General features: G+C 36.9%; 1 protein-coding gene across 10 annotated transcripts in view; it reads left to right on the top strand.

Annotated features, from left to right (window-relative positions):
• The window catches only part of sash1a (SAM and SH3 domain containing 1a), a 498,818-nt gene that overhangs the window by 450,232 nt on the left and 31,670 nt on the right, over window positions 1-16,916 (top strand). For 8 of the 10 annotated variants that reach the window (XR_015935367.1, XM_088625126.1, XM_088625125.1 and 5 more), the window contains 3 exons: window positions 8,752-8,884; window positions 12,974-13,878; window positions 16,421-16,495. Coding sequence is in view for 9 of the 10 variants with exons in the window: in XM_088625126.1 (XP_088481252.1) it covers window positions 8,752-8,884; window positions 12,974-13,878; window positions 16,421-16,495 (1,113 nt within the window). In the remaining variant the exon portion in view is untranslated. The remainder of the gene's footprint in view (window positions 1-8,751; window positions 8,885-12,973; window positions 13,879-16,420; window positions 16,496-16,916) is intronic. The other 2 variants (XM_088625133.1, XM_088625129.1) reach the window with 1 other exon arrangement.

Genomic DNA, 16,916 nt, shown 5'->3' with positions numbered 1-16,916 from the left:
GGGGGATTGCTGGAAATTTCAAAGAGCATCTCTATTCAACAGCACAGTATGTATGCAGTCTGCAGTAGAGATGAGAATAACAGATAGCGGTGAGGTAAAAAAGTTAGTGGTAATAATCGTATAAAGGTAAATAATATAAGAAAACTGAATCTAGTGAGAGGACACTACCATACTCCCTTAACAGGAACTGGAAGTTTGCTCCAGAAGTGTGTTCAGTTGCTATTGAACCAGTTGTTCAGTGCCAATATCAAAGTGTTGATGTTGTACTTCAGAACATTTTTAAGTTGTTGGTAATTTTGTTTTTTTTAATTTAACAACATAGTGGTTCTGCTGTGCCAACAATTGAAGTAGTTTTTTTCTACTTTGATTATTGATTTGATTATTCATCAGACCATATTTCTTCAAGAATTTTCCATACTGAATGGAATTTAAAATGAATAAAAGTGGATTTGTTTGTGTAATAAACTAATCTTAATGTAAAGCGTTACTCTGTTTTAAAGGGGAACTGCAGTCCCAATTTATCAGGCCAGTTATTAAATCTTGTTAACAAAATAAATTAATTGACGTTATAGAAAGAAATAACAAATTTTGAAATAAGCACAAGATCATGAGTAATGTAAAGTAATGTAAGTAGCCATGATGTCGCAAACTTTAGAGTTTCTAATTGTATTGAGAGGCGGCCCTTCCAGTTCCCTAGTATCTGTAATGACTAATGTAATGCGATATAAGATCGAATATGTACAGGTTGTGCAGCAGACATTTCACCACAGAAATGTTTCAAAGTGATGTGCATGCAGAGTTAAACAGTAAGTAGTATTTGTCGGCAAAACCTTCTCGAAATAAAAAGCAATATTTCTATTGGATTAAAAGAGATGTATTCACAAGCCTGCTTGTTTACAATGTAATAAGGTCGCAACACGGCACCAGAAGTTTTGTTACCGTATTCTGAATCATAATATGGGGCTGCACATACCAGTTATTTTTTTGCTATGTAAATTGGAGGTTTTAAAAGATACTGTGTATATTTTACTTTTATTGTGGTTAAAAATGTGCACATCAATTCTGATTCTTTATAACCCCAAAATATAAAAATAGATATTTCTAAGATCAATTTTTTTTGCTCTCTTGTTGGGTGAAATTTAATTTTAACTTCAGTGAGCTAGGCATTGTAAACTTTGTGTGCTAAAATATTTCCTACAAGTGAGTAAGGCTTTGCCAAATTAAACGTATTACTGATCCAAACAGTATTGTTTTCCATGGTGGGTTATTCTGAGTTATAGGCCCTCTGGTGGTGATGTTTTATGACCTAAACTTCAGGGGGTTACACCTAGAAGGCACAAGGGCTGCTCCACAAGGCAGGTTTAACTAATTTAGGAGTTTGAATGAACTTGATAACTGACTTCAGGTTTACTCCAGTTTCACAAAGGTTTCTCTGGTTTCAATAAACCAGTTAAAGTTAGTCAGGCTTAAATCACGCCACACTTCAGTAGGCAGGAGGATCGAGCCTTGTAACCTTCATCTGCATTAGCAAAACCACAGTGAAAGAATGTGGATCTTAATTCAGTGAATTACTGCTTCTTATGGAAAACTGTGAGGAGATAAAAATCTGTTATAATAGGCACAATATTGTATCCACTGTAAAAACCAGAAAAGAAGCGTGGCAAAGAATCACTAATAAATTGAAGATAAAACTAATAGATAATTCAATTAAATATCTCAAAATAAGACAAAGCTACACAAATTGCGTGAGCCGGCATGTATTGCCATTACTCATTTGATTACATAGGAAACATTTTAGCGATGGAAATTGCACTCTAAGAAACACCCATTGTAGACCACACATTAAAAAAATATTTAAATCAAAGTGATTGATTACAGAAAAGACAATAAAATAATCATTGTACATATTTTTAGGCTAGAATGTTATTATTTACCTGTACATTGAGGCTGTGAATTAATTTTCTGTTATCAAAATCAGACTGGGGCTTTTAATGAAGATGTTAGTGCAGTCCAAACCACCTATTAGGAAATTGTGCAAGAAATATTTATATCACAGTACATAGCAACAGGGAACAGAAGCTACATGTGCAGTGGATAGAATTATATATGGGAATATGACTATTTTGTGAAACCCCTATTTGATTGTATTCACTAATGTATGGCTAGGAAACATTATGAATGAATGCAAAAAATGTTTTAATGCAATCACCACTTTCCATTTATAAACATACATTTTAATGGTATGTATTATGGTAAATATTTTTTATACCTGCATGTTTTGGTGGATAACAATCAATAACATGAATAAAAACAATTTACAAAAGAAGAGAAGCTCTGATTATTTTAAAAACATATATTGCTCAAATAATAATAGACATTGTTTAAGTAGGTTGCTGCGTCAGCATGCATAGGCTGCAAAGGAACAAGTAGAAGGTTTATTCCATGCTGAAAAGAGAAGAAAGGAAACGCAACATTTCGGCTGTGGAACCTTCTTCGGGTGTGAGGTATGCTCAGGAGAGATGCAGCTCCTTTCAGGTTTCCAGATGACATGAACAGTGCAGATGTGTTCGAATGCATGCTTCTGGTTTAGAGAGTGTGTTAACTGGTTTACTTTACTGCCATAAATCACACAAGCTGCAGCATGATCTTCCAAACCTAGTGCCATCTATTGACAGATGACCATATAACCAAAGCTATAGCCATGACTTATACTTTTATTCAATTTGAATCTAATGGTAAAAATTTACAAAATTTACAAAAAAAATATAATAGCATTAAACGTATTTTCCTGGTGGAGATGCATTCATTGATAGGTTAAATGTAATTAAAACCTATAAATAGATTTTAGATCTTTAGGGCGCTGTAAAACAATTTTTTAACATCAGTTTACACAGTACACATCATAAGAATAGAATTTTTAATAGCAGCTGTGGTCACTTGTGATTTGACCTTGGAACGTTATAGTTTAGAAATTCTGACAATACTTCCGCTCAGACGGGATATGCAGTTGGCCACTCTTTGTGATAATGAATTGATAGATCCACAAAGGAATAAATGGTGCCTGGTTTCTCTCGGATGTCGTTCTGGGAAATCATTGCTGATCTCAAGAGGACCACAGATACTGCAGGATTGTGTACTGAGCACAGCTTTGGGAGGCAGGGGACATGGGAGAAGGCTAGGCATCTCTGGGATGAATCCTGGGGATATGGTGGATTAAAGATAGAAATGTATAGCTGACAGATGTAGGTCACAGCATCGCAACAAAATGACATCCATATGAAACTGCAATGAACCTTTTACATAATGTTTATGTGGTTGCATTTATGCTGCTTGGAGAAAGAATTACAGAATGTATCACAGGGAATGGAATAAAAGGAGATTGGTTTTGCCAAAGATTTACATGTTTAACACAATGGAAAAGAAAGAAAGCTATATTGTATCCAGCACAGCAGGTCTGTTGCTTTGAGAATTCAGCCTTTTAAATTTTACCTCGTTTAGAGAAGTGTTGTTTATTAAAAGTGATATAGTCCTTCACTTAGTCTTGGAACAAAGTAGTTGAGGGAATTATCTGTGATAATTTGACACAATTTAAATTCAGTGTCTGTAATCCTGTATAAAGAGAGAGTTTTGCGATTTTCATTTTTTCCTTGGAGAACGCATTTGAGATGTATTTTGAGGGGCTGAATGGTTAGAAACAATGGGTATTTAAAATGTTTGTCTGTCAATACAGTATGCTTGTGTTTTGTCTTGAACTATTCTCAGACCTTTTTGGGATTTTTGCATAATACTGTCATAATTGCATTAAATTTACATGGAAAGTTCCAAGACAATTAAGTCCTACTTCCCACCCTTGCATAGTGGTTGTATCATCTAAAGCCTCCAAACAGTTAAATTATTTGTGTTTCAGCTTGTGGTAGCATCTGCAATTGCCTTAGTATTCCAGGGTCAGACCTCATCTTGGCTAGCAAAGAATCTGCAGCGTTTCCTTTTTTCTTCTGCAAAAATTCCTCCAACAGTAATTAAGGATATGGAGGCCAAAAAGAGGTCAGATAGCCTTCGTCAGTGAAACTGGGGATTGTTTGCAATATACAACACTCCTTTTCTCTGCTTTTGAATAGAAAACTTGTAGTACACTGACAATCTGGGTTGTTACTATTAAGGCAGCATGTCTGTACTTCGCATGATTTGCTGTTAAGTAGTTAATGAACATGAGTTTATCTTCTCCCTTTTTCATGGATAGAAGTGAACTTAGTTGTGCGTCCTTGAAAGCAATTTACTGGGAGTTGAATGTGGTGCTTATTATTGATGTTAGAGTTTTAATGTTTTATGGAAAACAAATATAAGCTGCGTGGGAGATAAAATCTGTAACCTACTAAATGCCAAAAGTGGTAAGTAAGGAATCTCTTTCAAGTAATTCTTGATGCTGATGGGACATTTTAACTTAACTTTGGGTTTGAAATTCATGATTTTAGGTGTACAAAGATGTTTTAGCTTTTGTATCAAATATTTGCAATATTAAAATGCAAATACAGTATTTTGAGAACTATACTTGCAATTGTTTCTGCCTGTAGCATGTTTGCAGTTATATGGCCTTTCTTGACTGTTACTAAAAAATGTCTGTTTCAAAATTACATTTTGGGAAAAGTTTTAATAAAGTATTTACTTTGGTATTGTCATGAAATACTTTTCTGCCATTTGGTATAATGATACCAGTGGTGGCAATGTAGTTCAGTTTCCTCATTCCTCTTTCTTATGTAATGATGCCCTGTTCTGTAGTGCATAAGGCTGCCACACTGTGTGAAAGTAGAAACACATCCTTATAAGTAGTTTTGTTTAATTAATTAATTTCAGTTAGAATATTTTGCGAGTCTTTTATTGTTCTTCTTCCATTGTCTGTACTTTCTAATGTCTAGGGAAAAAGATTTGGTTAAATTTATAAATAAATGTGTGTGCACTATTTGCTTTGGTTATAGACACAATGGGGCATAAACACTTTCAAAGCTGCATTGCTTGGCTGTTTACTTTTTCGGAATTTTAGGTCAGGTCTCAGTCTAAGCTTGTTAATTTTGTACAGTATGCACCCTAGCTTGTAATGTATATACAGTATGTATGATTACTATAGTCTTCACCTTGTTTTGTTTTTTTCCCGGAAAGCAAAAGTATGCCTAACCTATACACATAATGACCCAAAAACCATTTCTGAAAGAACAGTTTTACAAGACTGATCAGATGTTACACAGTGTGTAACATGTCCCTTTGAATATTTTAGTTCCAGCTGCTAGAGAGGGTTAAAAATACATCTTTTTAAAAATAAACCCTGGTTTATTCACAGAAATGGAAACCAAATAAAAACAGTACTTAAGTTTAAAAAACTGCAATGTCCCCATTGTGTCTAATGCAGGGTCAAGGTTTGTGACCTGTACACACTATGCTGAGTGGTTATGAAGTGTAAAATGATCACACATTTACAGTAATTTTCTTGGAGTTTTTGGTTGTCTTGAGAATCAGTGTGTAATGCAGTTTAAAATGGAAGGTACTTTAAACACATGTGAAGGGAAATGATGGACAATCAAAATAGCTCATTTCAACATTTAAATAGCCTTATTTCAAAAGAGCACAGTTAAGTTGGATACAATGGTGAAGTGCAGCCCGACAGTCATGTATGCTCATAAACACAGCAACAAGTATTCTTGTCAGATTCAGAAGTCAAATTATAAAGATGCTTGTTCTTGTACTGAATCCTTCTCAGCACATTGCACTAAAGACTAGTAATCGCAATTAAAATATTTCAGCCTGGATCCACTTATTATCCTTATCAGGATACCTAATACATTATTGATAATGCAGATAATGTTGTGGACCTGTCTTATGCTCAAGAACCAATGTTCTGTAGTCTTGTTTTCTGCAGACTTTTTCTGCAGGTTTAGTTTTTAGCATTTAACTTGATGTATAGTCTTTAGTGCAGTAAATACATGGCAGACAGTTTGCTTCTTTTCAAGACCACTTCCTTAGGCTGTCATGTAGTCCAGAATATCTTTTCATATTTTATGGAGTTTAGTATTGGCTTTCCCCCATACTTTGACTAACCCTTGGTTTGTTAAATGGAGCTCTGTTGCATCTGGTCTAGACTAAATGATACATGTTGTAAAAATAACTTTCTGTTGCATGACTGAGAATAAGAAAATGAGGGTATAATGCTGCTGCAGAAAAAGAAATACCGAAGGCAGTAAGGCAGTTTTTAAGGCAGTTGATTTTTATTTACTTCTAACCCCTTCTGAGAAATCAATTTTCAGAAGTGTGAAGGTTACATAAAAGTGTGAAATACATAATGAGATGCACAGAACGTGTTTAAGGAACCCATACTCTTTGAAACAGCATATTTAGCTTCTGACTTCTTCTCCAAATATTTGTCTCGTTTTACTCTCAGCTGTACTCATGTATCTGTGTATTCAGCTACATCTACCCAGGATCAGACCTCCAAACATCAGCAAGTGTGTTCCTTGACAGAATGTGTCAAGAACATTAGGTTCTTCTTCTGTTTTTGAGCTGAATTTCTTTGAGCAAAATAAATACATGCAAAAAAAGAACTCTCAAAAAACAGTATTTTGGGGAGCCATGTTTGAGATGAGACAATTTTCTGGACAAGATAATTTATTATTGAAATTCCCATGGCATTCTTTTAGGGATCAAGGGGTGGCAATCTTCGTGTTATGGCTAAACCAGATTCCCTTATAACATTTAATTTGCTAAATAAAATTTCCCATCCTCCTATTCCTCACACAGGCTAAGTCCCACATCAATTGGCTAAAATAATGTCTGAACTCATTAGAGGATTAATGGGTTTTGACAACAGGTACTAGGATAGCATTTTGGGGAATTCAGGAAGGGCAATATGTAAATGAAAATTCATTCCTTTACTTATTTTCATAATAGGAAATAGGAAGACAGCACTGTGGTCTTATTTTTTTTTTACTTTAATTATTTATAGCTGTAAAACAAAAAGGCTTACTGTTTCTTTAACTGCGTTTCTGGTTTCTGAGTTGGCTGGTTTGCTATGGCTTGAACAGTGGAGCCAGATGTCTGCAATATGATGTAATGTTGCTCTGGAAACCACTAAAAAAACACTGAGGCATTAACCACAAAATTACTTCAGCTTTTGCTAAAATAATTGAAAAAAAATGGACATATGGTCCCAGCGATGGAAATTTCTCAGTATGGCTTAATAGGCACTTTCAAATGTTTCTCATAGATCGGACCTAGAGTTAGTTGTTCAGTCTGTAATTGACTTTGTCATCATTCCTCGTACAATACTGTCAGTGCAGGCTTCTTGAACAGGGATGCTGAGAACAACATAGTAGCATAGCCCTTTTTTTAATGTTGTGACTTGACTGCTGCAGTCCTTATACCAAACAATTAATATCATTGAAGACATAAAACACAGTCAGAAAACCATGAGAAGAGAAACGTACAGTAGCACTACAAACCATTTCTGGTGTTTGTATTCTTAGATTATAGCATATAAATTGCATGTACAAGATTATAAAATCTCTAAAGTCTGCTGCTACAGTATGTAATTCATGATGCTTGTACTTATTGTGTAGTGTGTGCATTTGTGCATCTGCCCTGTGATTGACTGGCGTCCCATCCAGGTTGTACCATGCCATGCTCCTGTTCTTTTCCGGCATAGACTCCACCTTACCCGCAACCCTGAATTGGTAAAAACAGTTAAAAATGGATGGATGGACTAACGGTTGTCTTTTTTAACATCAGTTTATAGGATAGCCTTACCTTTTAGAGCTTTAATTATTTTATGAAAATATTCCTACATTACCTTGTAGACTGTCCACGTGTAAGTGTAAGTCTCCCTACATTTTAGTCTTGAGTTCTTGAGTAACCACAACCTGATGGTTTTTAGTTTCTCAAGGAGGTTCTGAAGATGGGTGGAAACCTGTAACTTACTTTTTGCTGTCTTTCTCCTGTCTCTTTCTTCATCTGCCTCTCCTTCTTCCATTTTTGTTTAATGTGAAATTGCCCCTTTTAAGTATACTATATGTTAACATGTGCTGCTGGGCATTATCTGGAAATTCCAGATTCCCAAATTGTTATCAGGTATCCATTCTCTGGAAGCCTGTTTCATTGAGGAGCATGTTTACATGTTTAACCTCATCAGTGTAAACCTGTTGGCACCCCTCTTGTGTAGCAAAATCAGTTGTACTGGCACAATGAAAGTCCCTTTTATGGTAACGGGGTACCAACCAATACAGACATTTGCACTCCCACCCAAAATGAATTGACACTACTATCTGGAACATTTATATCCATGGAAACTTTGGGTGATCGTTTTCAAAATACTGTGAAATTGTAAGTGAAGAGTTGCGTCATTAGTGGAATTCTTTAAATGAAAGATTTCTATGCTGAAAGCATTATAGATTAAAGTCCTTTGAGCAATTTGTAATTTCATAATTTTACCTTGTACAACTATTCATTGATTGCGCTTTATTTTGCTGAAAATCTCCCCTGAACATCTTTTATAATTAAAACATGTAAAACATAGTAAGTGAAAGAGTTCCATTCAGATCCTTGTTTCCTACATTTTTTTGTAAAGATAATTTTAGGTTTTTACTGATTTTGTTACTTGCATTCCTTTTTCCTAGAAAGATGACATTTTCAGTTCAGTGCTGGGGATATAAGGACTTCTTGTCAGGATTCTGCAGTTTGTGGATGCTGATAAAAATGTGATTCTGTTTTCAGTCACGGGAGCAGTCTGAGGATGAAACAGATGAATCAGTGAAGTTTAAACGGCTTCACAAGCTGGTGAACTCCACTCGAAGAGTGAGGAAGAAGCTGATCAGAATGGAAGAGATGAAAAAAACAGGCACAGAAGGTATATATTCTTTATATAGCTGTCTAGTTTGAGAAGTGGTGCACTTAAAGTATATTATTGTAAAGTCTAATGTGCCCTCCCCTGAGCATATGTACAGTGGCAATCAAAAGTATTCACTACTCCTGGTGTTTTGTCACATTTTATTGTGTTACAATATGGAATTGTATTGTATTTGAGATTTTTTGCCATTGAAAAAAACTCCCCATAAAGCCAAAGCGAAAACCACATTCTACAGATCCTCCTAAATTAGTTAGAAACATAACATAAAAATAACAGAAAATAACTGCATAAGAACTGATTTCTTGAGGCCAGCTGCCATATCACCCTGCAACTCACAACTGGCAACCCACTGAAGCTAAGCAGGTGTCAGCCTGGTCAGCCTGGTCAACCTGGATAGGAGACCTCCTGGGAAACACTAAGGTTGCTGTTGGAAGAGGTGTTAGATGGGCCTGCAGGGGGTTCTCACCCTGTGGTCCATGTGGGTCCTAATGCCCCAGTATAGTGACGGGGACACTATACTGTAAACAGGCGCCGTCTTCGGATGAGACATAAAACCGAGGTCCTGACTCTCTTTGGTCATTAAAAATCCCAGGGCGCTTCTCAAGAAGAGTACGGGTGTAACCAAGGCATCCCGGCAAAATTTCCCATTGGCCCTTACCATTCATGGCACCTCAATAATCCCCATCTATAAATTGGCTACATCACTCTGTTCTCCTCCCCACTAATAGCTGATGTGTGGTGAGCGTTCTGCCGCACTATGGCTGCCGTCGTATCATCCAGGTGGATGCTGCACATTGTTGGTGGTGGAGGGGATCCCCATTACCTGTAAAGCGCTTTGAGTGGAGTGTCCAGAAAAGCGCTATATAAGTGTAAGCAATTATTATTATTGAGTCAATATTTGGTAGATGGACCTTTGGTAAAAACTATAGTCATAGGTCTTTTTGGATACAATTTTACTTTGCGCATCTGGACACTTTATTCTTCTTGAAAATACCAATTTCAAGTCTTGCCACAGATTCTTTATTGGTTTGAGGTCTAGATTTGGTAATCTAGAACAATCAAGTGGGCAGCTGCGTCAGCGTGCGTAGTCTGCAAAGGAACAAGTAATAGATTTATTCCATGCTAAAAAGAAAAGAGAGAAAACGCAATGTTTCAGGAGTGAAGCTTTCTTCAGTTGTGAGATGCCTTCCCAGCCGAAAAGTTGTGTTTTCTCTCTTCTCTTTCCAGCATGGAATAAATTTAGAACATTTACTTTTTCATTTTTAAGCCACTCTAGTGTTGGTGCTTTGGCTGTATTGAGTCACTGCCGTGCGGGAAAATTAATCTTTTCCCCTGTCCCAGGTCTCTTGCAGACTGCAGCAGGTTTTCCTCCAGGATTTGTCTGTACTTTACTGCATACAATTTGCCATCTACCTTCACAAGTCTTCCAGGCCTTAATGCAGCAAAGGATGGCATGATGCTACCATCACCATGCTTCACAAAGGGATGGTTGTCTCAGGATGATATGCGGTGTTATACTTGTACCAAAAAATAGGTTATGTATAACTTTGCATTGAAGCCAAAAATGGTCAGTGTTGATCTCAATAGAATATTTTTTCACTGAGAGTCTTCCACATGCCTTTTGGCAAACTGTTGTCTAGATTTGGTGAGTTTTTTCAACAAAAAAAAGGGACTTTCATTTTGCCACTCTCCTGTCTTGTATGGACAGTTTCTCCCATCTCAGCCACGGAAAACTGTAATTATTTTACAGTTGTCATAGGCCTCTTGGTGGTCTCCCTGACTAGTTCCCTTCTCTTCCAGATACTGAGTTGTTGAGGATGCCCACTTCTGCACAGCTTCACAGTTGTGCCATATTTTCTCCATTTCTTTAAAATGGTCTTTACTGTTTTTTGGGGTTTAGTCAGTTCCTCTGAAAGTTTCTTATACCCTAATTGGTTTTCAATAACCCTATCCCAAATTTGATTTAAATATTCTTTTTTCTTCATGATCTTCATGATGTCGTTTTTTTGAGAGCTGTATTAATTAATTGTGGGAATTATGTGTATTTAACCTGAACTCATGGGAACCTAAAGACTATTGGTTGCATCAAAGCCAATCTACGCGTGTCATAGCAAAGGGGTGAATACTTATGCTGTTGGTTATTTGATTCTGTTTTATATTTATAATTAATGTAGGATGATATGTAGAATTTAGTTTTCACGTTTTCATTGTAGAGTGTTTTGTGTCGATCAATGGCAAAAATGTACAGATTAAATGCATTATGAGTCCACATTATAACAACAAAAAATCTGATCTGACCAAATACTTTTGATAGCCACTAATTCCCCATTCTACCCTTTTATAGAGGATCAAAAAGGTCAGTCTGTGGGTAATGTCCACATCTATAGCTCAAATATATTGATGTAATTAACACTACTGAATTACAATTATAAAATTACAGTCTCCTCAATATGGAGGAAGGCCTTTTTAGCAAAATGTATGGCTCTGTTATAAGAAAGTGACCTGAAGTAATTGTAAAATGAGCCACCAAACATTAACATCCTGTTAATGTGAATTCATCTTATCATTCATAATCAATTAATTTAATTGTCTTTGTAGTTACTAGAAACTGCATTTTCTCTACAAAAATGAACTTTTCTGAAAGGATTCTTTCATATTAAAATGTAAAGAGGTATAGCAACAGAAAATGTGGAATTTTAAAAATGGCAGATTTTGGTTATTGCATTTTGACATGAACATGGCTTACAGACGTTATGAAGACAGTATGGGGTAGAAATAGTTTACACCTAAATGGAAACTCTAGTAATCATGTATATATTAATGTTTAGGTATAAATACCTATACATTATATTTAGGTATATACAGTGCCATAAAAAGTGTTTGCCCCCTTCCTGATTTCCTCTATTATTGCAAATTGTTTCCACTGAATGTTCTCAGGTCTTCAACCAAAATCTAAACTTGAATAAAGGGAACCTAAGTGAACAAATAACATTTTTTTTTACTTATTTCATTATTTAGTGAACAAAGTTATCCAACACCAACTGACACTGTGTCAATCTGTCAGTCTGGAAAGGGTTACAAAGCCATTTCTAAGGCTCTGGGACTCCACTGAACAACACTGAGAGCCATAATCTCCAAATGGAGACCACTAACAGTAGTGAATCTTCCCAGGAGTGGCCAACCTGCCAAAATTTCTTCAAGGGTGCAGCATAAAATCATCCAGGAAGTCACAAAGGATACTAAACATCCAAAGAACTGCAAGTGTCTACCAACAGTCGAAACATGGTGGTTGTAGTGTGATGGTGTGAGGATGCCTTGGGACCTGGACGACTTGCCATAATTGAAGGAACCATGAATTCTGCTCTGTATCAGAAAATTCTTAAGGGGAATCTCTGGTCATCCGTCCGTGAGCTGAAGTTAAAGCGTAGTAGGATCATGCAACAAGACAATGATCCAAAACACAAAAGCAAGCCACATCAGAATGGCTGAAAAGAAGCCAAAATTACAGTTTTGAAGTGGCCTAGTCAAAGTCCAGACCTAAGCCCAGTAAAGATGCTGTGGCAGGACCTGAAGTGAGCAGTTCATGCTCAAAAACCGAATTAACTGAATTAAAGCAGTTCTGTGAGGAAAAGTGGGCTAAAATTCCTCCACAACGATCTGAAAGACTGGTATTGAATTATAGGAAGCGTCTGGTTGCAGTCATTGCAGCTAAAGGTGGCACAACCAGTTATTAAGTGTACTTATAATACTTAATAAAATATTAATTTTTCACACAGGGGATGTGGGTGTAGTATAACTTTGTTTATTACATAAATGAAATAATAATAAAAAAGTGTATTTTTTTACTCAGGTTCCCTTTATCTAATATTAGATTTTGTCTAAAGATCTGAAAACATCCAGTGTGACAAATATGCAATAATAGAGGAAATCAGGAAGGGGGCAAATACTTTTTTACGGCACTGTATATACATAGGTACCCAAACCATAATGTATGTGTATATCTACTATAGGTTATAGTCCTAGTTCAAAAGTGCCTGTCTAAAAGTGTAAATGTTTTAATTAAAACATGAATTATTTGATCCTTTTCAGATCTGTGTTTTGAGGGATCCCCTACATGTGAAGACAATTCTTCGCTTTATTCGGGGGTGCAAAAGAAGCCTCCGATTCCTCAAGATGATTCACTATCTTTGCTGCTCCAGGAGCAACTCTCGCAGGATGGAGATTCAGACAGCCTCACCACCTCTCCCTCCTCCAGTAGCCTGGACACATGGACGGGCCATAAGTTGGTCAAAAGCTTTGGCAAGTCCAGCAGCAGCCAAGGCCTCATCCGCCCGTTTAAGAAGGTGGGCAGTGGGGTGGTAGGTGGCAGCGGCTCTTCCTTCTCTGAGGTAGAGGGCTGTGGTGAGGAGGACCTGCAGCAGAAAGTCTCCCGCTCCATGACAGACGGCGAAATGCGCAGGGTCCTGAGCCCACTTAGCCACGGGGTAAGTAGGGAAAATGTGTACAGCTTTTATGGCATGGCCAGGCCACAGCATCACCTGCTGGTGTCCCTGGAGGAGTTCCAGAGTATCAAGAAGCAAGTACGGCTAAAGAAAATAGATGCCAACTACTCTTACTTCAGACACTTATTGTACCAGCGCCCCCACAACAAGGTGCCAGTGCCTCTGCCCTCTTCTCCAGCCCACTGTGACTTCCAGCTCCTGTGGGAGAAATCTAAGGGCAGTGCTGGTGGTGGATGGGGGTTTCCCAATCGCAAGTTGAGAACGAGGACTGCAGTCAATGAGTTTAATATAACCTATGTGGTCGAGAGAAGCCTTTATGGACACCTCCACTGGTCCCAGCTGGTACGGCCCGTGGACAGGACCATGAGCAAAGGTGACTTGCAGGATCTACGCCGCTGCCTGTTAGATGAAGAGGGAGAGGCAGAGAGGAAGTGGGCAGCGACTGTGGACCACTGTACCAAACGTGTTCTCTTGCGCATTCAGCAGAAGTCTGTGAGTCTGTGAGGAGAAGGCCCTCTGGACCTCCCTCATTAAGTGTGGGTTTTTTCTTTTCTTCCAAGGCTGCAAAATAAGTTCCTTTTCTTTTTTATGTAGATTTTGGTGATTTTAGTCAAAAGAAAGTTTACAAAAGAGAAGAGTCTCTATCGGCCATCATTCTCTTTTTATTGCTAGTAGCTTATTATCCAAGGATTTCATTCAGCCATTTCTTAAAGGATGCCAGGGAATTTGCTTCAACTACTGTATATAGCTGGGTGGTTTGTTCAAGAGACCCAAGTTGTATAGATATCAAACAATTTTAAGACATTAAATACTAAATGCATCTGGTTGAACAGGAAAATTCTAAAGTGCACAAAAGAACTCGAGTTATGTACCTGTGGACAATCACCACCAATCACCTTGAAATGTATCTGACTGTTTTGTAGCAAGAGGAAATTTAACTCTTCATGGGTACTGATGTTATGCTTAGGAAATGAAGAAACATTTCAGTCACAGTGAATAGTAAACCCAATATTGTATTGTTCTTCTTATCCATCTTTTCACAGCAACCTTTTCCATAAGTTTTAAAAATTTAAGAAAACCAGTTCTAAGATCACATTTAAAAAGTTATTTCAGCTGAAGGTACTGCATTTCAGACTTAGACATGATATGGCAGATGATGATCCAATTCTTTTAAATTTCTCAATTTCAAGGTAGAGCAAGGTGTTTGTCTTCCCAGTTAATTTAAATGATTCCTTAATCTTAGCAAAGCCTCTAAATTAAACCCACATCACTGATTAATGTAAATGTTGAGGAATGTGGTTTAAGTACAGGATGTAGTTAACACCCTCTGTTGCTTATGATCTCTAAAATATGTTGCTAATGTGGAGACAGTGTTATTCTGCAGCCTTGAAGAAACCAAAATGCCCACTTTGTATTCAGTGGAAGTGGTCAGTTAGTTTTAATTTTGGTTACTATTTTTTTCTGTTTTGTGAACAGAATTGCATGATTAATTGATGTTAACAGAATTTTTCCTTTTTGGTGGAATTGTTTCTATTTGCATGGCCATTCCATTGAATATCTAACATCCCATCAATAGACCTTTTTCTTCATTCTTCTGCTGTGACATTTATGTAATGCCTGACATGGACCCACAGTACTCCTATTCTGATTTATTCAGCCCGAAAGAAGTAAACTTCTGTTGGCATTTGAACAGAAATAATAATATACTCTCTTTTGTGCTTATCTTAGTTTTTGGAATTTTTTAATTTTAAAAGAGTCATAAAGGCAATATCTTCATAAATCCAAAGGCCTCTGGCCAAGACAACATCTCTGGTTTCCTCTTTACATTTCTGATACCTACTATTCTTAAGAGATGAGGGATCATTCTGTTTTTCTGGAGGTCAAAGCTATCTCAATTAGGGTTAATTTTCTTTTTTTCCCAATTATTATAAATCACCCAGCTTTTCTCTGCCCCACATTTTATAAGAAATATAAAATGCTGCTAACAGCCCTTTCATGTTAGCTTAAGCCATTACAACTTGCCAGCAAACTTCTCAATGTACGGTATTAGGAAGTGAGTATGGGAGACTTGTCAATTTCTGCAGTCTAAATATAATTGTAACAAGGCTTAGAAAAAAAAGACAAAAATACCTATCTCCCATTTGTTATTAGACATATGTATACAGATAAATTATCTGATTTTTGGCATCATTGCTGCTAATACTCTATTTTTGTAACTGATATCAAGCTCAGTGGTCTTTCTGTAGTTGTGTATGAATGTGGTGTTTCTGTATATAGCTGTCATTGAAATACAATGGGTAAAAGTAAAGTTGGGTCTCAACATCTGTGAGGATTCAGCGCAGAGAACCATTGTGAATAACCAAATTTGCATATAACCAAGATCACCCCTATAATGTTGCATAATTTACTAGTAGTAAAAGTAGGTTAAAAGACATAAGTAACAAGCCCGTATATGCTAATTAAGTACTAATTATTTGGCTTCAATTAAATTAAATAACATTGTTATTTAACTAAACAGAAAACAGTAATGAGAAACATATAGCAATCAACTGCATAAACAATTTAAATCCCTCCTCTACACCACATATGCTTGCACTTTCTCTCTCTGTTTTCCCAGTTCCATGATTAGCATACCCCACTTAAATTAAAAGGGAAATAGTCAAGTGGGCTTGTAAAGTCATTTCCAGCCTGCCATTCCTCATGTTGCCAACAGAGAACTGGGATTGTTCAATTCAATACAGTAACAAGACCACACTGAGATGTGGATACTTGGGCAGAGGGCAGAGAGAGGCTCACTCCCGATCTGTTCTGTAGCTAATGTGAAAGTTGCGCTTAACAACCTTCAACTATCCTTTTCTGTTGTTCTTCCATCCAGTACCCCATTGGCCAAACCGAATTGTGAATAAGTGATTTAGCAAATTTTAATTCACAGATTTTGAGACCGTACTAAACATATTATGATCTCAAGCATGAAGTGTAATTGTATGATATTAAACGTTATCGGATATCATATGTGTTCATTTATTTTCTACAGAGAACATGCAGCTTTGGAGGTTTTGACCTGTCCAATCGTTCTCTCCATGTTGTGAACAGTGCTTTTGAACCCTCAGTGAGTACTCTTTCAGAAATAAAAACAATTCAGGGACAAGTGGGTATAATTTTACATGTTGTTAGTAAAATTAAAAGTTAGGAAAGGAATAGTGTCTCTGGTCCTTACCATTTTTTAGTTACAAATTTAAAACATTTTCCTCTTACTTTTTGAGGGTTAACTACAATGTATATGTTAAAATCAATATATACAGATGCAGCCATTCAAAGTGCGCGGTACACACACGTACCGGAGGTAATTGGCTACGGCGTCGCGCATTGTGACGCACGATGACGCGCGGTACCGCAGTACGTGATTGGTTGACCGACAGGGGCACTCGTGGTCCGTTGGTCTGTCGTAGAAAGATTTACAGTAAACGTCTTTACTGTGCCCGTTGTAGTATTGAATGTTTATATGGAATTTTACCACTGAAGGGAAATCT

This window comes from Lepisosteus platostomus, chromosome 3 (assembly GCF_059453375.1).
Source record: "Lepisosteus platostomus isolate fLepPlt1 chromosome 3, fLepPlt1.hap1, whole genome shotgun sequence".
NCBI lineage: Eukaryota > Metazoa > Chordata > Actinopteri > Semionotiformes > Lepisosteidae > Lepisosteus > Lepisosteus platostomus.
This window is presented reverse-complemented; position numbering and strand designations above follow the sequence as displayed.